Below are 21,384 nucleotides of genomic sequence, written 5' to 3'. Positions count from 1 at the left end.
CATATTGCCCGAACTCTGCATTGTCCATTGGTGTAAGCACGTCATCTTCCCCTTCTTGATTAGTGTTTGTCGATGCAAATGGAAAATCATCATTTATAATATCCATGACTTGTTCATTAGGATCCATAATAGGTTCAACATTGTCCACTCTTATGGCGTTTGAAGATGAAGCATTGTCTAATTGTTCCCCATGATGGTTCCATGTATTATATGTCTCAATCATTCCATTCCTTACTAAATGAAATCGAATATTTTCAATTGTCTCCCTTAACGTGTTGTTACACCTCTTACAAGGACACCGGATTCTAGTTGCACCCGGGTTGTGTGTATGTGCAAAGGCAATAAAATCATCGATTCCATCCAAGTATTCGTCCGCGCATCTGTTCGAGTTTTGTTTCCATGTCCTGTCCATAATTCATGGAACCACAATAACAATACAACAATCACAACAACTTCATACAAATGATAATGTCACCTTATGCCTCCGACAATGGCCCTATCCCATTCGGGAATGTATAGTCATGTCACGTAATTTACGGCTACATCAGATTAGATTTTGACGTGGATGAATTCTTGCAAAATCTCGGTACAGTTCTTTAGGTGTACAATGTACATATAAAATACCTAAGTGCCACCCCAATAGCATATAGAGATGACACTGAAATCTCCACAATTGAAACCTAATCCTTCAACCATAAACTACATGTCATAATTGTACATTCCCAAATTGTCCAAATAATAGGACAATTTAAGCATTAATTGGACCGCAGTCATGCTTTCGCATCCATATGCTTGAATAGGAAACTAAGTTATACTAAAAATAAAAAATAAGTTCAAAGTTAATTTCAATTAACTCCATACATCACAACATATATTTGTACGTCACGTCCAAATTTAAATACATAATAGAAATATAATTTCACAACACAATATAAACATAACAAACTAAAATTTACATTAATACTTTTACCCTAACAAAAATAAAATCAAAAAACGCTTACCAGACACACCGAGATAGCTCGATCAACCTAGAGAAGAAGATGAAGGGAGTATAAGATGATGAAAATGAGAGAAAATGGAAATGACAAATGCCGGATTGGGCAAAATCGAAGGGATGAGTGCAGAGGCACAATCTGCAATTTTTTTTGCAATTTGCCTCTGCACATGGCTGAATCCAGATTAAAAATTTCACTTTTGGACAAATAATTTTGCGCAACGAACAAAGTCTTCATTGCGCAAATGCAATTTGCTTCGTCGCCCAAATTACATTTGCACAACGAAAAATAATCATTCGTCACGCAAGTTTACCATTTTTTATTTTATAATTTATTCTTTTCAACAAATTGCACGACGAAAACATGTATCGTCACGCAATGCATATTTTTTAATTTTTTTTTATATTTTTCTGTTTTATTTGTATGTATTGTAAATTTTTATTTTATTGTAAATCAAAAACTCAAACCTAATTAAACATTAAATTAATTAACAAAACTAACTTACTATCCCAAATAGAAATTATAATTAATGTAAATATTAATACTCATCCACATAACATAAATTTATTAATTAAATTAAATATAAAGTCCACAAAATCTTTTAAAAAAAAAAACAACCATCCTCAACTTCAATCCTCCCTTGCCTGCAACTCATCAAACTTCCACTGCCAGAAAATCTGCTTGAAAAGCTCATCCACATAAATCCGTTGCTTCTCATCGCTTTCATCAACATCCCAATGAACCTACATTAATGTATAATAATAAATTAGTAATTTAAAAAATATTACGTTTTAACAAAAATAATTGTTCATAATTTACTACAAACTTACGATAACTCCCTCAGCATAGACTTCTTCAACTCCTCAGGGACCTTTTCCCAAGACTTAAACTCGGCAAAACAATCCTTCCACACCAAATTCCCAATGTCACACCTAAATTCGGCGTACGCCTAAGCCATATTTTTGCCTTCAAAGTACGGCATTTGCTTTTGTCGATACCTCTCTATTCGCACTAAAGTTTCTTTTTGCCAAAACCTTCTCTAGAAACGGCTATTCTTTTTTAAACTTTTTTTTTTTTTGAAAACTAGGGTTCTGAAATTGTGTTTATATAGCACTAGGATACCTTTGCGCGACAAAACCATTCGTCGTGCAAATCTCCATGTTCGTCGCGCAAAACGCGTCATAAATGCGCAATAAATGGGAAGGTTTGAATGTAATCTGACCGTGCTTTGCGTGACAAACATTTGATATTCGTTGTACAAAGTCATCTTACTCGACGAAACTAGCGTCTTGCAATATATTTAGCGACGAATGGAATGATTGTAATTATAAAGTTTATGTAAATATATATATATATATATATCTATGTTTACGTAAACTTTATAATTGCAAACAAATATTCAGAAAATATTTAATACCTTAAATATTTATTCTAAAAATATTTAATGACACACCCCGACCGAGATCAGGGAGTGTTGGCCGTCACACGAAGGTGACGTAGCCATGTGCACGTGCGGAAGCTAATAGAACAGTAATATAAAAGTACGAATAATTAAAAACTAGCATACAAAGTCCTAGAATAGGTGCTAGTGAGATACAAATTCAGAGCGAGACTATAGCAGTCCAAAAGGAAGGTTGCGACAAAAGTATACCCGAAGGTGACCCTACGCTGGTGAGTATCTGTCAGAAAAGCCGGAAGAATCCTCTGGGAGACCACCGAAACTGCCACTCAACTAGAACCTGGAGGGGCGCAAAACAAAAACGTGAGTGGGCAAAAACAAATCTTTCTAAAACCATTTATAAAATACTTTCTAACCCCTCGCCGTAAAACCTGTATACTTCCCAGAAAATATATACGCATAATACATATGCTAAACATGCTCAAATAATATGCCACGCCGAAATCTCATAATGATATGCAAGTGCCCCGGGTATAAACATATCAACATCATATAATCTGGCAGCCGGAGTCACCTAACGTGACCTGTACGGCTGCATCCAGAGCTCAAATCTCAATCTCAATCTCAATATCTAAACCTGCCCACGAGTCGGAACCACCTAAAGTGGTCTGTACGACAGGCCTGGGTGTACATAAGTGCTACGATCACGTGAAGTCTGGGCGAATAATCGCGGGTCACCTACGAGTCGGAACCACCTAAAGTGGTCTGTACGACAGGCCTGTGCACCTACCTTGAATCCAAGGTGAGTATAAGGTGCGGGAGGTGAACATCACGTGAAGGACTGTGCCCTGGCCACGGGCGGGAGCACTAACACCGGGGGTGCAGGTTATGAGCTCTCTAATTATCTCAAACCACTATTGAACCATAAACGTGAATAACGCTTACCTGGCACTTACCTGTGCGTCCACAGCACCCAATATGCATATGTATAAATATATGCAACTAATATCGTACCCAACAATGCACGAAAAACGATAATGTAATGCATGGCATAGTGAATAAACATTTATTCAAGTTCTGGGAAAATATAGTATATAGGTATATACGGAAAACCAAAAGCCCACTCACTGGTATGTAGAAGGGTCGTAGCCCCCCTGCCTCGCGTGACCACGCTCGTCCTCGGGGTACGTGTCACCTATATGCGAAATAACTATAAAAACGTTAACTTTAAAGCACATAACCAACTTCTCGTAATAACTTCTCATACATTGCTCAAAATGGACAAATGAATATACCCACGTGCTCTACACAACCTCAGGATCACAACCATATTTTTAAAATAATTTTTGGACCTCTCACGCGCCCCCACGCGCCAGAATAGGCACGAACCCACGCGCGGCCACGTGCCATGCACACTGACGGTGTCAATTGACGCCGTCAGGAATATTCCGTTAGAATTCCGGAATATTCCGTTAAACTTAACCCCTGCCGTTAGGAATATTCCGTTAAACTTAACGGAATATTCTTGCTTCTTCTCCGGCCTACCCTCGCTGGACTCCGGTCACTGGAAAACTGGCCGGAAAACTGGAAAACTTCAAACTCACTATTCTCCTTCGTTTTTCATCCATTTTTCACGCAATTTATACCAAAATGAAGCCCTAAACATAATCTACCACGTTGGACAAGTTTTAGGGCCTAAAAACCACGGAATTAAACTTTCCAAAAATATGAAAATTTGGCCAAACTTACAGTTCGTGGTTCTGACGTCCAAACTCGTCCAACGAAGCACTCCCAAGCTCCTAGGGACCTCACCAACACAACTACAACCTTAAAAATCCCAAAAACATGCTAGATTAAGTTTGCATGAATAGTGCTCGAAACTGCCATTGTCGAATCGACGTGAAAACGATGAAGTTCTTACCTGAAAATGGTACGATCGTGCTCCTCTCAGCCTCACGAGTTCAATGGTGTAGTTGGTTCCCTCGATCTGCAAAGGTTTGAGGGTTCTTGGTGTGTGTCCGTACACTTACAGAAGAAAGAAGAAGAAAGAAGGGAGAGAGAGAGACACGGGACAGAGACAGAGGGAGAGGGAGAGTGAGTCAGTGTGTGTGTGGCCCTACACTTGCCAACACCACACAAAACTACCAAAAACATCACGAAAACCAACTAGGGGTAGAATTGTAATTTCACACGTACGTTCTAATAATCCCGGGACGGGATGTCACATTTAATACCTTAAATATTTATTCTAAAAATAATTAATACCTTAAATATTTATTCTATAAATAATTAATACCTGAAATATTATTCTATAAATAATTAATACGTGAAATATTTATTCTATAAATAATTAATGCCTTAATCCATACAATTATTTTGAGCATAAGTACGATATTCATTGAAGATTGAAATCACTTATAAACCAAGGATAGGGTGCTTCCATTAGGCCTCAATATAAAAAAAAAAACCAACAGGAATTCAAACTTAATTAAGTCCAAATACATATCTTATAAAAATTAAAAAAAAAACCTTAAATTTAAATATTGTCATACAAAACATAAATTTAAAACTACTATTTCTATGGTCCTGGTCCATTCCGCAAGACTTCATAACACCACCAATTGTAACCTCCCTCCAACGCATCATCTATCAACTATTCGTTCATATCATCATCATGAGTATACTTACATTGTTACACATATATGCAAATAATTAATTCCAACATAACAAACTTAATTATTGATCCATCAACAATATACTTACTAATAGTTCATCCATCACAGATTTCTTCACATTCCTGGGCACATCTTTCCAAGAACGCCACTCAATAGTGGGACAATTATTATTTCCCATAGCTACAACAATCACATGAGCGATATGTGGGTTGGCGTCACACACACTCTCATCCTTATTTTTATCCACCATCCCAGCATGAACAACATTGTGAAGAATAAGGAGAACATAATTGTGAAGAATAAGGACAACATAAGCGCATATTTATAGGAAGGTTAGGGCCTTTGTGCGACAAAGGCTTCATCGTGCAAACATCTGTAGTAAATGCGGTATTGATTCCTTTGATTCACCTACAGTAAATGGTCAAAACTGACAGGAACTTTCACGACAAATCCTTAGTCGCACAAATGTCCCCTTTTCGTCGCCCAAGTTTTTTGCGCAAAAAACAATTACCCCGTGTTTTCTTGCTGACTTTACATGACGACAACAAGTATTCGTCGAACTAAGTATTCTTGACGATGAACATTTTCGTTGCGCAATTACATCATGTGCGACAACATATTGTTTGTCGTGCAAAATATCATCGCGCAATCTGTTTTTTCTACTAGTGATATTCGATTTAAGGCTGAAAATTGAGAGAAATGTGTGACAATTAAACATGAGTGTTATATAATTCCACATTTAGTCTACTTAATTGATAGTATAATAAGACATCCAGAACATAAAGACCAATATAAAGTTACATTAACAACAATGTCATGTGTTATTAACTATAACCTTTAAATGATCTTGTGGTTCCACGATAAAATCAATTAACAATAGCAAATATAAGTCGTTGCAAAGTTTGGTTTTTCTGTGATGTAGGACTTTCACTTTCACAACTCATGCACTTTCTCACTTGTGGTGAATTTTCAAGCTAAAAACATGGACAACACAAATTGGTAGCATGGGGTCATTGTGCTTCACACGTGGGCCAACTTGCATTAATTGTTACCATGAAAAAGTTGAGATTCCACCATAAAACTAAGTGTCAATATGTAGAGTGGTCAATTATTTATTTCTTTGATGTGGACTTTTCTCTTTCACATCTTCATAACCTTGTCATTATTATATAATCTTGTGATAAAAATTTTTAGACCTAGCATAATTCACCAACAACACCATCGATATTGTCTCAACTTAACCATCTATTTCTTAGGCGTTGAGTTTTATTACATAAGGCATCGGTGATATTCGAAGTGAAACTCCCACACATAAGTTGTATATTAATTTTGTATTTCTCCAATGTGAGAATCTATTCTCCAGCATGTCCCCCCACGAGTGATCCCACATGGGAACCAACATCGAGAACTAGTCAACTCATTATGTCAGAACTAATGCAACTTTTCGAGAGCCTCAACATCATTCATTTGCTAGAGCCTACACAACCTTTTGCCAGCCCAGTCATTCAATACCCTTAAGTTGGAGCTAAAGAAACTTTTATAAAGCCTATTAGGGAGGTAAATTCGAGCCCAGTAAACCAGCCCAGGCATGTCAGAAGAATATCCTGCTCTGATATCATAATAAACTTTTATAGGTTCAGCATGGTCCACCAACATCACCAATATTCTCAACTTAACCACCTATTTCTAGTTATTGAGTTTATCAAAAAATGTTTTGGTGACCCTATTCTCTAATACCTTGGACCATAAAATTTGATGATTATGGTGTATTAATATTTTAAAGAGGTATAAGGTGTATTAATATTTTACGGTGTTGTAACTTAATATAAGTTATATAATAAATTTGCTTACAATAAATAAAAAAAATCTCCTAGGCCCATTTAGTCCCCTAGGCGCTAGATCTCGTCTGGTCCGACTACCGCCTAGTGATTTTTAAAACACTGGATATAGCTATACGAACTTAGATTTATGTTGACGTTCGTGGGACATATTTAAAGAAGTGGACTATTACTAATAACAGCTCACAAAAATTATGTTTTTATTGAGTTTTCTCTATTTTAAATCTTAATGTACTCAATTACAACACCATATTTCACCTCAAAATGTAGGACCAGAACATCTTAATACCAAAAATTGTAGTAGTTGGATGTAGGCTTTCATTGAAATATTGTTCCTTTATTGATTCAATTATATACATCTCCTGAATTAATGTCGTAGCTAGAAATTGGAAACTAAGTGAATGCTATTAGTGAATGCTGGCATGTAATATGTTCAAAGCTGATGTTAGAGAGTCATTTTTGGAAAGAAATGGGTTTTGGTTAAGTCGGCATTTAAGAGGAGATGCAAAACCAGTAGTTAATGTAGTCAAGTCACTTTTCATACCTGCATTCTATGCTTAATACCATCCATTTTGGTATCAAATTTATTACAAATCTATCAGAGAAGGCTTTTACTCTAGCGTTGAATTGAATTAGTATCAATATAAAAAGGAAATATTAAAGTTATAGAGTAACATAAGTTTGTGAAAATATAAATAAAAAATTTAAAGAAATAATCTTAGTGAAACAAAAATAAAAAATTCTAAGGTCCTTAGGGATTGTGACCATGCCCTGCACTGGGAATGGTATCTATATAAAGTTAACGTCTTCAAATTTATCACAGAGCTATTTTGTTCCTTAATTAGCAAGACTTCATGTGTGACAAGAATAAGATGATTAATGTCATGTGCTGAAATATATCAGAATCTCTTTTAAGTGGTCATGAATGCACCCTTTTAATATGAGCCGTAAACATTTCTTACCTGAGTTGCTAAACTCTATAATTCTACATAGCTTGGGTAAAAAAATTGGTTTAATTTGTGTTCCTGTATACAAATGGTTGAATGAAGAGTTGAACATATATTTACAGACTCGGATAGAGCGTTAAACATAGGTGCATTTTGATCCGAAAAATAATCACAGAGTTCAAATTGTTTAACTTTTTATTCGACACTTATTATAAGGGGTCATTTGATTGAGGTTGACTCGATGGTAGGGCAGATAGAATGATGAGTACGAGTAGGCTAAATCTAAAGTTCAAAACTATCTAGTTTAACAAAAAAATGAAAAAAAAAAAAAAAAATTCCCGAAGCCTAAGGTATCTTGTATCCCACACCCTGAAAGGTAAGACTAATTAATCCCTTGTAACCCGAAAAGGCTGAAGGCGTTTTAGCCCATGCCTGGCCACTGTCAAATGGTACAACATCCCCTCAAGGCTTTCAACTAGGGAAACACCCTTGTTTTTGCTAGCTTAGTGCCTCAAACCCACGACCAAGGAGCATACCTAACTTGGAATTCTACTGGACCACTTCCCGTGGCTAAAAAATTAAAAATGTTTCAGTTGGTGCAGTTCCCCATTTTAATTTCATGAACTCTTAGCTAATTAACCTAGACTCTTTATTGAGCTACAGAAATTATTGGTACTATAATATATATGACCCCATGTGGCAAGTAGCATTACCACAGGGATTACCATATTCAAGCCTTGAAATGAATGGTGAGTCATTCTAGATGCTTCATGCAAAAATGGTTTTTACATGATGATATAGAAAAATTATTGGAGTCTGGTTGTCCCCCAAATTATAGTGACATATGTAGTATCTATATAAGCTCTAGTAGCTAGCTAACTAGCTTAGTTATATATGTAGCATTCATCAGCAAAACCCCAAATCAACTTGGACAAGTCCATTGCCTTAATTTTGTCTGTCAAATTTGACCCATTTAGTTTTCGAAGAACACAAAAAATGTGGATTATTTATATGTCGTATTAGGGTTCCTTTCTCTGTGCAGTGCATGCATGCTAGCTAACAAACATTATTTATCTTTATAACGGAAAACAGCTTACAAATAAAAAGAGAACTTAAGCTAGGGTTAGGGTGATTGAATAGGCTGGGGAGAAAATATGACTAGCAAGCCGTATTTTCTGGTCAGAAAAGGGGAAAAGACCCTCTACCAACAGATTTATGTACACCCAAAGCTAAAACCCACAAGGCACAAAGTTTGATTTTATATTGCCACCGGACCATCATTTTTAATTACTAAATCTGCAGAAAAATATTCGCCCTCGGAAGGTCAGGAATAAAATATTTTGAAAATGAAAAAAATTATTAGTATATTAATTCTAGAGAGATTTATCTATGTAAATTATATGATGTGAATGTTGATAATTGAAATATTACTTAAATATTAATTATTGTGCTTATTTTCTACTAGTAACACACCATATAATTTACAAAAGTAATTTAAAAAATTGTCGACCAAAATTACCTATTATATTTGACTATGCAAATCAAACCCCTTCTATCCCTCCCTCTCCCTCTCTCTCTCATACACTAGCCAACACACATAAAGCAAGGGCCATACATACACAGAACGTCCACAAACAAAACCCTCTCAAAAACAATCTTTTCTTTTTTGTTTTCCAGCTTTTGTAACCAGTTTCAAGAAAAGTGGTTTTTTCGCTCTTTTTGAGGAAAACAGTTTTCTTCTTCCTATAGCTCTCCCTCTTTGTGCACTCAAGCTTTCAGCCATGGATACTGCTCAGTGGCCACAGGTAGACAGATTTTCTTCATTTTTCATTTTTCATATCAAACTTTTTTTCCGCTTCCTCTTTTTAATTCTATGAATAATTTAGACATATATATATATATATATATATATATTTAATGGCCTTTTGGTTCCTCTTTTCTTTCTGTAAGGATAGTGATATGATATGGTATTCAGTGCAACTCCCCACTCAGTTTTTGGATTTAGTTTTTATCAGTTCTTCAACATGGTGTTTCACTTTACCTTTTGTTTTGGTGATAAAGGAAAAAAGAGCCCAATTTTCTTCTGTTGTTTTTGTTTCTCTCTTTTGTTGTTGGCTAATACAATTTTCAGAAAGTGTAAATTAAAAAAGCAGCTCCTCAGTTGTTTTGTTTTGCTTGTCTTTCTGCCATTTCTCTAATTTCACAGTATTACTACTGATCAAATATTATTTCTTTTGTTTGATCTGAAATTTATCTTCTTCTTTTTGCTATTGGCTTTTTTAGGGAATTGTGGTGAACCCAATAGAAGAGATAGTGACAAACTCATGCCCTAAGCCTGCAGCAGCTAATAATTTAGAGAGGAAGGCAAGGCCTCAGAAGGAACAAGCCCTAAACTGTCCAAGGTGCAACTCCACGAACACCAAATTCTGCTACTACAACAACTACAGCCTCACACAACCAAGGTACTTCTGCAAGACTTGCAGAAGGTACTGGACTGAAGGTGGGTCCCTCAGAAACATCCCGGTTGGAGGTGGTTCGAGGAAGAACAAGAGATCTTCATCCTTAAACAATTCTCCATCAACAACTTCTTCTTCCTCAGCATCCAAAAGGCTTCCTGATCTGATTCACCAAAACCCTAAAATTAATCAAGCCCAAGATCTGAACCTCACTTTCCCATCCACTAATCAAGATTTCAGGAATATTATCTCTGATCACTTGCTTAATCACCATCATCAACAATTTCCAAACAACAACATCAATAACGAAAACACCAACAAGCAGCAAAACCACATTTCTTCTTCTTCCCCAACTTCTACTTCTATAACTACAACAACATCCCACCTTTCAGCCTTGGAGCTTCTCACTGGGTTGACTTCTAGGGGTTTGAACTCCTTCACGCCTATGCCAGTCTCATCAGACCCCAACAACAACAGCAACACTATATATAATAGTCCCTCTGGACTAATTAATCCCATGCAGGATTTCAAGCCAACTCTTAATTTTTCACTTGACGGGCTTGGAAGTGGGTATGGGAGTCTTCAAGGTCATCATGTTCAAGAGAGCAGTGGGAGGCTTTTGTTTCCATTTGAAGATTTGAAACAAGCTCCTTCAGGAGGTGGGATTAATGAGCAGAACAAGGAGCATGGAGATTCAGCTGGGTATTGGACTGGAATGCTAGGAGGAGGATCATGGTAATTAGTAATTACAAGAAGAGATTTGCATAATGGGTTTTTCTTAGTTGTGGTTTTAAACTCTTTATTAATCTTTGGTGGTGGGTGACTTAATGTTTGGATTTCTTCATAAGTTAACTAACAGATAGGATACATGGGTTTTCTTTAATTATCATCTATTTTCCTTCTCTTTTTTTCTTGGAATTTCCTTTACTTTTTTGAAGTGGATGTTGCTGGGTTTTTGAAGCTTATTTTAGTTTTGGCTTCAGAATGACTTCTTATATGTAAGGAGTCCACCATTGTTCTTTATATGTAAGAAGCCAAGTAGTGTTCTTGAGAAAAAAAGGCCAAGGAAGATAGAAGCTATGGTATCAATCAAGACCAGCCCAGATTTTTTTAGGGTAGAAAAAAAAAGAGGCATATGGCATGTACTGTATAACCAGATGCCCATTTTAATATTTCATGTAATTTCTTCTAGTTCTATCACTACAAGAAAATCAATGGGCAGCCCTCTCCACTGTAATGTGCCACTAATTGGTTGGCTTGGTATGATAAATAATATGTAGAATTTGCAACTTAAGTTGTAAGGTTCTGAAGTGGATGCAATATAAATATAAATATAAATAAATATATATATATATGTATGTATGTATGTAAATATTGTTGTTTTAGCAGGATTTTAGTTTAAGGTTTTATTCAAAAACAGAGATTCTTCCAGCCATTACACAAAGATCTCCATGAAGAATATGAGGAGAGAGTTTGCTAGCGGAAGACCCAGGTAAGAACTCTGATGCCTTCCACGCGACTTGGTAATAAAGAACTTTTTAAAAAAAAGCAGCTTCTACTTCTCTCCATGTTTTAATTAGAACCCCTAAAACTGCTACTTCAACCAAAAGCTCACCTACTGACGAAATACACATATCCAAACAGTTCAGAAGACTCCCTCGCAATGTCCCATTTCCTGGAATGATATCATTGCTTCCATGCCACACCCCCTTCTTTTCTTTTGTTTTTTCCCTCAAGTGAAGGATTTGAGAGAAAGATCTGACAAACCCTACTTTCTTTTGTCTTTGTTGGGACCCACAAACATTCCCCTTGGCAAGTGTGCTAAAGAAAGAATAATACACCCCACTAAGTTGATCTATCTAGATCTGGACTCTCAAATTTTTTATTTTTTAAATTACATTCTCTCTTGCTGTAAGCCACTTGTGGTGTGTATACACATAAAAGAAATGAAACCCACACACTATTTTACTCTTTTGTTGTTTTGTTTTTTAATTTCTACGTTCTAAAGATTATAAATAAATAGAAATGAAAAGAAAAAAAAGTATATAAAAAAGTATAATAAGCAAATGTAAGATGTATTTACTATTCGTTATTTAAAATATGGATATATGTAAGAATATCGACATGTAAATTTATAGAAATATAGATATCGATATTAATTGCATTCGACAAAAACTATGGAAAAACAAGATGGTATTGATGACGCATATATAATAAGTGAGTTGACGTTTGCGGTCATAGTTGTTGTCTCTTGCAATGGATTAGGCATATCAACTCATTCAGATTTAATCGAATTAGAAAAGAATTTCTAAAACAAAAATTCTAAGTTCGAAATCTACAATGAATTATGGCAAATTTCTGTAGTGAATTAGTAAATATCATTCCATATCGATCCTTGATTTTTTTTTTTTTTTTTTTTTTTTTGTGTTTCAAATATTTCAATGAAATTGACTATTTCCTAGATATTTTAAACACTGAATATACCATACCACCCCTCCCTTAACATGGTTGAGGTCATTTTCCGGCTAAATTTTCACGGTTTATTTTATAACACGTTAATCCAACTTAGGTTTCTCCAAGGGCTTTTTTGGGAGTCCAAACATGCCCATAGTCATTAGAGCAGATTTGCTCTCCTAAGCATCCGAATTTAAATCCCGGCCGTTCATATGTGCAGCAGAGAAAATCTGGTGATTAGATAGAGATCACTTTGGTCCAAGTTGACAATGAAAGTGACAAACCCATTTTCCTAAAGTTAATCACCAACAAATGAAAAATCTATTGGCCATCCCAACTATTTACATAAAAATATCAATTAAAATAAAAATAAAAAAATTAGAAAGAAGGCTGGAAAGTGGATTTGATTGATCAAATGTTGTTGGTGGATTCTTGTGTGTTGTGTTTTTGTGTTTAGGTTTTCTCAATAAACAAAACATGTTCCAATTTTATCTCTTACCTTTCTTGAGTTAAAACCACAGAAGCAACCTTTATTTTTGGCAAGGCGTGAAACATCTGCCTGCTCTCTTTACATTCTTTCAAACCTATAACTCCCTTAACCTAACTCATAGGATAAAGACGTATGCATGATCAACTGAGCACCGTTATTATTGGACACGGAAAAATTACATTCATCAAATCTGCTCACCAAATGACATGTTAGAACTTAATTAGAACACGTCGGGTTATAAATTATAATTTAATAAAAGAGGGGGTAATGCGTGGGTATGACAGCATAATTATGTGGTTAGTCAAAATTACTCTCACAAAAGCATGTGACCTCGTGTATTTTGGTCTCATCTAATCCACCACATCGATCACGCTGTGTGTGGGACTTTCCCTAACGAAACACTCCCTATCAAGTTTTCTTTGGCAGAGGGAATCCATACTCAAAGAAATGGAAGACTGCAAATATCATTTGATGAAAATACCCGAGGAAGACTTTCATATAACGAGTTTACCATCAGAGTGGCGTCCCACGCCACTAATAGAAAGCCTTGTGTAAGACCTTTTCCCTATGGCCTTGTACTTGTGGTTCAAACCATCAAGTATCAAAGTGCCATTGAAACTGTTCCCCATATGTCCTAGTAGCATCGCTCTATCGGCAAAACATTATACAGAGATTCTTTGTCTAAGAGTCAAGGTCTCCAACATCACGAGGTAGAATAGAAAGAACGTTTTAGCTTGAGGAGTTAAAGGGCAAAATTGAGAGATTCTATGAGTTAAATATGAACCATTGATGTTGTCACACATCTGATGGCTATTTTATGAGATCCCAATTTCAAATTCTCTTTTGAAAAGTAAGAAAAAAAAAAAACAAGGGTCCTGAAATTTCATCTCAATAATCCCAATCGCCCAAACAAATTGAGTCCATCCAACCCAGTAGCACCTTACAGACGAAGAAAGAAAACTGAACCAAGATGGAGACAGGTCTAGGGTCCATCTTCAATTATGTTTCTACAGTATTATTCGTCACCGGGGACCGGAACCGGCCATAATTAGTAAAAATACACCCAAGGATTTTGGGAGAGTATAAATACGGGGTAATAAGACGGAAACTTCTCTATCCAGAAATAAATAAGTGCACTGAAATCTGAAACTCAGCAATGATAGCACTTTTATATCCGTCTGGTATGAATGAATGTAACAGAGAGCAGTGGAGGGGTAAGAAAATTCACTTCATTCAAAAAAATAATACACTGTTTCCAGCTTCAATATTTCAACAGGGACTTTACCGTTATGTCCGAATGCCAAAACGATTAGACCAAGAGAACTATAGTCATGCTTGATCTTTTAGAGATATCAGTGATCAGCATTGATTCCGAATATACGAACCTTGTGCATGTTTGGGAACTTTGCAACTACCAACACAAAAACTGCTAGTGTGTTAAAGATGAGCATTGGATTTTGATAGTCTGTCGTGTGAGAGGCTATCAAGTACCTGCCAAATAAAAGATGATGGATGCATAAGTGAAACAGATGTCTAACCGAGGTAGGATTATTCGATACAGTAGCAGCACATGTGAGAAAGAAAGTTGTATATCGCATCAGCATCTTTCTGCTTTAACAAAAGCATTTCTATATGATCAAATTAAGTCTAACCAGAAAAATGCAACTTCTGTATAACAGCAATGTTGAATCAAACTTAATGGATGACTATATACACAAGCACTCACCTACGAGACTTAAATTGAGGGACATTGTATTGAATTGTTGGTCCGGAAACGACTGTTGTAATCAATAATACATTGAAGTGAATGCAGCCCTAAATACATTGTCCTTCCCTTGTCACTCAATTTAAGTCCCTTAAGTGAGCACTTCTTGTTCTAGTCTAGTTTACTCATTTTCACTTGGTAGTAAAGGGTGTTTATGTGCGAGGAGTGAGAACTATTGGAAAAATTCTATAATTTATCCAAAAAGCGATCTGGAAGGCTTATAAAGAAAAACTTGAAGTACTCACAACACAACAGGCACGACAGTTAGAAACTTTCTGTTTCGAGTGAGCTGGTTGCCATTGTCTATTTGCTCCCACCATGTCAGTGCGTTGTAGATACCCTGGTCATCTGCAAATGGTGTTCCTTTCTTCCAGTGAAAAAAGTGATAAGTAACCTGAAGACAATCAGAAAACGTTTTACTTTTCCCCAGAAGACGCATAACAGATACTTATTACTAAAATCAGCGGCAACAAATTCGAAGAGGCTTCAAATCAACTCAATTAATAGGGTAGTGAGAACCAAATGAATCTTTCATTTATCAGTATGAAGTTTACTATTCCAAATTACAATAACATAACGTGGAAACCCTCTGACTATATTCCTCAGATAAAAGTTGTTCATTCCACTGTACCCAATGCTTACCAAAATCTGCGCTTCAGCATCCACATACCGATCCCTTAAAACTCAATCTTATTTCCTGGAGTTAAATCACGGCAACAGACACATGCCAAAATGCATCACCGTCTATGAACAAATTCAATACAATATCTCTTTCACTCTCCCTCCACACTGCGTACCGATTCTGAATTTTTGAGAGCTTATAATTGAACAGAGACTTGTTCATCGATTCTACTTTCTACCCCATCTCTACTACAGAACTGAACAAGAGAGTAGTTTCTTCTCTTCCGCCTCCGTGCAAATTAAAATGATTACACAAACAACATAGACCTATATGAACTGAAGATAAAAATTTCGGGATTCCTTGAAATTTCAGCTAATCGATTAGAAATTTCTACATCCTGTCTAATGTTTAGAAATTTCTACAATTCGATTCAATGTAAAATAAGATCACATTCAAGTAGGATTCATTCAAGCTAATGCGTTCTTCATCAATCACAACAACCCTAAACGATTCATCAACTCAGATTCACAATCACAAGCAAAGTAATTAACCTAATTCGCCACCATATCAAACCAAATCGAACAGGAAAAAAAAAAAAGAAGATTAAGCTTAACCTAAGAAACAAATAAATAAGGAAACAAGACTGGGGAGAGAGAATACGAGGAAGTGGGACAGGTGGACGACTGTCCAGGCCATGCCGGGAGAGCAAGAGAAGAGGCAGAGGACGGTGAGCCACGAGAAGAACACCATCAGAATGTAGGTCGTCCAGACTCCGGGGTACGTGAACCACTCCGTGTTCCGATTCAGATCCGTCGGTCGCACTGCCGTTACGTACATTTTCCGATCCTCTTTTTTTCTGGACTTTTTTTTTGCTGATTTTTTTTGGAATTAAGAAACGAAATTAATTGACCGGAAGAGACTACGAGATGAAGATTAAGATTAACGACGACGACGATGATGGGAGTGTTAATAAGGAACAGCTGCTCATCATCACCGACGTCGAAAACGAAAAGAAAATGAGACGATCTTTTGGTGGATTTGGGGAAGTTGCGTTGCAGGTCAGTTTGAGATTCGTGGGATTTTTGGGGCTGCCGACTTGGCGTGTTTTTGTTTTTTTTTTTTTTTTTTTTTTGGATTTAATATTTTATTTCCTTTTCTTTAAAAATGGGGAACAATTACGGGTAAGTCACAGTTATCCATCCCTTATCGCCGAAGAGTATAATCTGATTTTACTAAGAAGGAATGACTCACAGAAACATTTCAGCCTCTCCTAACAACAAGTCTGACTTCTAAATCAACAACAAATTTTGAACCGAGATATCTAATTTTTAATTTGAAAAAAAGTCTCGTAATCCATTTTTTAAGCTCGTGGTTGATTAAATAATTTACTTAGGAAATTAGAAAAATGGAATTGGAGCGAAGGAGTATGATTGATGATGAATATATTTAACGGTGGGTGATGGAGTCGGTGCCAAGAGCTCTACCTAACTATATTTCATCTCAATCGGACTTTGTATTAAAAAATAAAAAAATAAGAAACTAATAAAAAATTTTGAAAACTTTGAGTTTTAATGATAAACATAAAATAAAATGTAAAACAAATAATACATGATTGATTTTTTAGTAGAAAAATATGATTTTTTGTTAAGATGAACAGTACCGCAGACTTTTCATTAAAACTCTCTTAAAAAAATCATGGTTACTTACCGATTGATTTTAATTTAGGAAACTTTAACGAAAAGCTTCTAGTACTATTCACTTTAACGAAAAACCACATTTTTACATTAAAAAGTCAATTCTATTACTACCCAAATAACACTACCCCAAATAAACCCTCCCCTCCCCACCCCCCCCCCCCCCCCCCAAAAAAAAACTATGTTTCCAACAACAAAAGAATTCTGATTATTGAAGAAAAGTGCGTTTTCAAAATATCATTTGTTTTGTTTTGTTTTGTTTTGTGTCTTTCAATGATGACTTATTGCGGTCTCGCTTGCAATGATTATATGTGGCATCACACTTGTGCAATGACCTATGTGTTTGCTAGTGTTAAATTCGTACTGGAGACATCTTGTAGGGTAGGGCAGTGCTTGTGGTAGCCAGGGTTTATTGTTGTTTGTTTACTTGTGCAAATTTACTCCAGATCAATTTTTTGATCATTAGGGCTTATGTACCCGATTGGCAACCCTTGTAATTGTTTGTGAAGTTCAATAAAATATCACTCTATCGTTTCTTATCAAAAATAAATAAATAAAAATTATAAACCCCAAGTGTGTTTTCAAATATGCTTTGAGGAATTGCTTTTTAATTTTTTTTTTCTTTGGAGATTAAAAGTATTTCTAATACTAGAGATAAAAGAAAACAATTGGATGTTTGTGATGGTTAGCCTCCACACCACTCTACGTAACAAAATTCGAATTAGATTTATGGATAATACTTGCGTGTACTTACCTTTTAATTTTGTCCAATTATATTTTAATACATGCTTTATTATTTTAGAAAATAATAGAAATTTCATTAATTTTTTTTGAAATTTTTAAAAAACAAGAAACACATGATATTTTTTTTTATTAGATCAAATCTAAAAGTCAATATATAGAGAACTCGCCATTACATTCATACTTCTCTCGCTCCCTTTCGTATTCCTAAATGCGTTTCAAATAAACAAACATACCAATATGTTTATTAATGCAACGGAAAGCCAAAAATGGAAAATCTCAAATTGCAAATTAAGGTCAGAATTTGGCAAGAACAGTCTGGTTCTCTTTAAAATGACGTATTATGGTCCCAAATCGAACATCAAGCCCCCCAATCTTAAGAATTTTTAAAACCTATTTTTCTTAGGTTGACGCTTGTCGAACTGCTTCATAATCTGAGACGTTCTAAATGTTGTGCATCATTTACCCTAAGTTCAAATAGAAGCATTTTCTAAAAACCACAAATGGGATCATAACATTTACTTGTGTTCTTGTGGGGGAGAATAAATTGTAACGGTTGGAATTTGGAAACTATATTGATATAAAGCTCAATTCTTTCAAAGGAGCTTAATAATGTCAAAATGCAAGAATATAACATCAACGACCAATTAACTTTCTTCCTATTTCAACAGAATATTAATCTTACAACACATAAGGAGGCCAAAGCAAAAAAAAAAAAATTCAGAGGCTCACAGTTGCATTGCCAGCCCCATCCAATCCCTCCACTAATCTTCTCTTTGCAGACTTCGTTCTAAAACACCACACCTCAAACGCCTCGCTCAAGTCTGGATACCTGACCTGCTCGGCTCCCATCCAGTCTGCCAGAATGTCCGCTTGATCATTCGAAGGCAATGCCAGCACTAATGTCACCATGGCCCCTTCAATGCTCTGGCACAAGTCTTCGCTCATCTTGTATGGAAAACCCGTTCCCTCGCAACCCTTTGAATCCAAGAGGGGCTTCATCTTCCTTATATAAGGCAGCCATGTCTTTAGTAACAAGACGCGGATTGGAGTTGGAAGAATCACATTGCCATAGCCAACTGCTTCCAAGACTTTAGCAGTTACTTCTATTAGCTTAATTTTCAAACCCCACATAAAAGAATCAAGTTTTTTATCCTCGACTACTCCTAAAACGTTGCTCGAGCTTTCAGCCCAGTTGGATACGAAATCCTTCATCAAATCCATCTTCCCGAGTATGTTACACATCCACTCGAGATCAGATAAACTATGCAATATTTTCTCCTCTGCCCTGTCAGATACAAGGTCGGGCTCCAAAAGTAGGGCAGACAACTCCTTTTCAAACGTCGAATAAATCTGCAATAGACCCATTCTCAACACTGATTTTACTTCATCATCAGCTGTGACCAACGGTGCATCCTCATCTTCTCCTAGCATGAATTCAACTTGTTCTTGCGCAGAAGTTTTAAGCTCATTACCGAATGGAGGACATGGTCCAGAAATGGATGTGGCAACGCGAACTGCTGATACAAAAACGTTTTTGGTGGCAGCTAAATCAACAGGTTGGATCCTGGCTAATATCGGCATTGCTATTGGACCCAATTTTGAAACTGCTTTTAGAATAAGTTCCTCTTCTTTGTCCTCCCAAGGAACAGCTTCCAAGTACTGGATGCAGCAGCGCGCAATCTCTTCACACTGGAAGGCAACTGCTACCTGAAGAATACCAAGTGCAGATTTAACAGAGTCGAACGAGTCCAAAATTGGGTCTGCTGGAAGATAAAGCAGCTTCAACAGGTTGACATGGTGATCATAGTTAACCTCTGAGCAATGTATATTAATGCAATCACTAGAGCTCGGGTGAGATAGCCGGTTGGCGAAGTACTTGCTCCTATTTATCAGAACCAAGGAGTGGGAATAGAACCGTTTCGGTGTACCTTCTCTATTCTTCAAGCATATAACAACATCACTGTTTTTCCGATCACCAAATCTGCAGGGCTTGGTCTGTAAAGCTTTGTCCATGTGAGCGAACAATGCTCATGCTTTAAGCAATCGAACGAGCAAATTTTCGGAGTCGTTTTTAACTGAAGATTGAGATTTTCTTAGATATTCAGTTCACATAATCTAAACAAAATCAACATAATGTACATAAACTTGCATATTGTATACAATTATATGCAATGATCTATGTCACCAATTGACCACAATCTACTTAATTTTTCAGCATCCAACATATTTTACAAATAATCCCTAATTAGATACTTAACAGATAATAATTACTGGAAATTAAATCAAACCCAACGATAAGAAACAAGATTATTGCAGCTAACCTCAATTAACCAAACAACTCAGGATTTACTTAACATTAACCATTCAATATATCAAATTAACAAACCCCTGATTGTGGTAATGATAACAGAGAACTAAACACAGATTAAGAACTAAACACAACTATATTTCCAATAAAAAGAATTAAGAACTAAACCCAATATATTTCCACTAAAAAAGAATAATTATTGAATTCTCACAGCCCACAGGTACACATATATTACTAAATAATAAAAACCCATTAAGTTTATCTAATTCCCTTTCAATTATTTGGAGCAAAATATTCAAAGTTCCAATCTTTTTTTTTTTTATTGCGCTCAGATAAAAATTTCAGTTTTGCTTTTCAAATTCGTACTTCTGAAAGAATAAATAAATAAAACTCACCTTTAATTTTATCAACCGCAGAAATGGATCTGCAGTGGTTCAGTGAAAAACAGAACCTTAATTGCGAAGGGTTAAAAACGCGCAGATGAAGCCCTCCATTGGAGGCTCTGATTTTTTTGAGTTGAGCTTTTTCAGTTGTGAGAGCTTTGAGGAAGAAGAAAGCTTTGGAGTGAAAGGCCAAATGTAATGACCAAATAGCCCTTGTGTATGATACGTAACTTGGGATGATGTGCTGCTACAACAATATGGTAGAGGAGCAAATTAACATGAATATGAAGGGCAATTTTGTGCAAATAAACATGGGACATCAGTCCATTACCCTAAATTGGGGACAAATGATTGGTGGAGACAAGGGGTTATTTGTATTGGATTGGATTTGGATCTTAGCATCAACTTGGCAAATTGGCATGCCCACTTGCCCTTTTCCATCTTTATAATTTATTTGTAAAAAGATTGAATGATTTGTGTTCATTCACTATATTGGTCTCGAAATTTAAACTCATTTAACGATAATAAATAGAGTTGTAAGTTATCATTTATAGTCATATGTTAATACAGTTCACATATAGGAAACATAATTCATTAAAATCACGAAAAAAAAC

General features: G+C 35.9%; 2 protein-coding genes and 1 pseudogene across 4 annotated transcripts; 1 reads left to right on the top strand and 2 right to left on the bottom strand.

The window, feature by feature from the left end:
* The first annotated feature begins 9,416 nt into the window (after positions 1-9,416).
* Positions 9,417-11,604, top strand: LOC137713423 (dof zinc finger protein DOF1.8-like). Of its 2 annotated transcripts, XM_088684846.1 has the most exons (3): positions 9,472-9,659; positions 10,138-10,354; positions 10,454-11,604. In XM_088684846.1, the coding sequence occupies exons 1-3, from the start codon at positions 9,636-9,638 to the stop codon at positions 11,047-11,049; spliced, it is 837 nt and encodes a 278-aa protein (XP_088540972.1). In that variant the 5' UTR covers positions 9,472-9,635; the 3' UTR covers positions 11,050-11,604. The 2 variants fall into 2 exon arrangements, with proteins under 2 accessions (XP_068308814.2, XP_088540972.1); XM_068452713.2 differs by having other exon boundaries at positions 9,417-9,659; positions 10,138-11,604.
* Positions 11,605-14,398: 2,794 nt separating this feature from the next.
* Positions 14,399-16,714, bottom strand: LOC137712961 (uncharacterized). Its single transcript, XM_068452173.2, has 3 exons — positions 16,302-16,714; positions 15,265-15,413; positions 14,399-14,745 (listed from the first exon to the last, which is right to left on the bottom strand). The coding sequence occupies exons 1-3, from the start codon at positions 16,476-16,478 to the stop codon at positions 14,607-14,609; spliced, it is 465 nt and encodes a 154-aa protein (XP_068308274.1). The 5' UTR covers positions 16,479-16,714; the 3' UTR covers positions 14,399-14,606.
* A 1,912-nt stretch (positions 16,715-18,626) lies between these two features.
* Positions 18,627-21,115, bottom strand: LOC137713489 (BTB/POZ domain-containing protein At3g05675 pseudogene; annotated as a pseudogene). Its single transcript, XR_015955412.1, has 2 exons — positions 20,783-21,115; positions 18,627-20,154 (listed from the first exon to the last, which is right to left on the bottom strand). The product of XR_015955412.1 is annotated as a BTB/POZ domain-containing protein At3g05675 pseudogene (transcript).
* Positions 21,116-21,384: the final 269 nt, after the last annotated feature.

The sequence above is a fragment of the Pyrus communis genome, chromosome 14 (assembly GCF_041283825.1).
Source record: "Pyrus communis isolate YQ-2024b chromosome 14, ASM4128382v1, whole genome shotgun sequence".
NCBI lineage: Eukaryota > Viridiplantae > Streptophyta > Magnoliopsida > Rosales > Rosaceae > Pyrus > Pyrus communis.
Note: the sequence above shows the minus strand (reverse complement) of the source record. Positions and strands in the feature narration are given on the sequence as shown.

Excerpts from the sequence above, each read along its gene's own strand:
- LOC137712961 (XM_068452173.2), bottom strand. The coding sequence starts at position 16,478 with ATGTACGTAACGGCAGTGCGACCGACGGATCTGAATCGGAACACGGAG. Across the intron at positions 15,414-16,301 it reads TCCACCTGTCCCACTTCCTC|GTTACTTATCACTTTTTTCA; the intron begins GTATTCTCTCTC and ends GATTGTCTTCAG. Across the intron at positions 14,746-15,264 it reads ACTGTCGTGCCTGTTGTGTT|GTACTTGATAGCCTCTCACA; the intron begins GTGAGTACTTCA and ends TTTATTTGGCAG.
- LOC137713423 (XM_068452713.2), top strand. The coding sequence starts at position 9,636 with ATGGATACTGCTCAGTGGCCACAG. Across the intron at positions 9,660-10,137 it reads ATACTGCTCAGTGGCCACAG|GGAATTGTGGTGAACCCAAT; the intron begins GTAGACAGATTT and ends TGGCTTTTTTAG.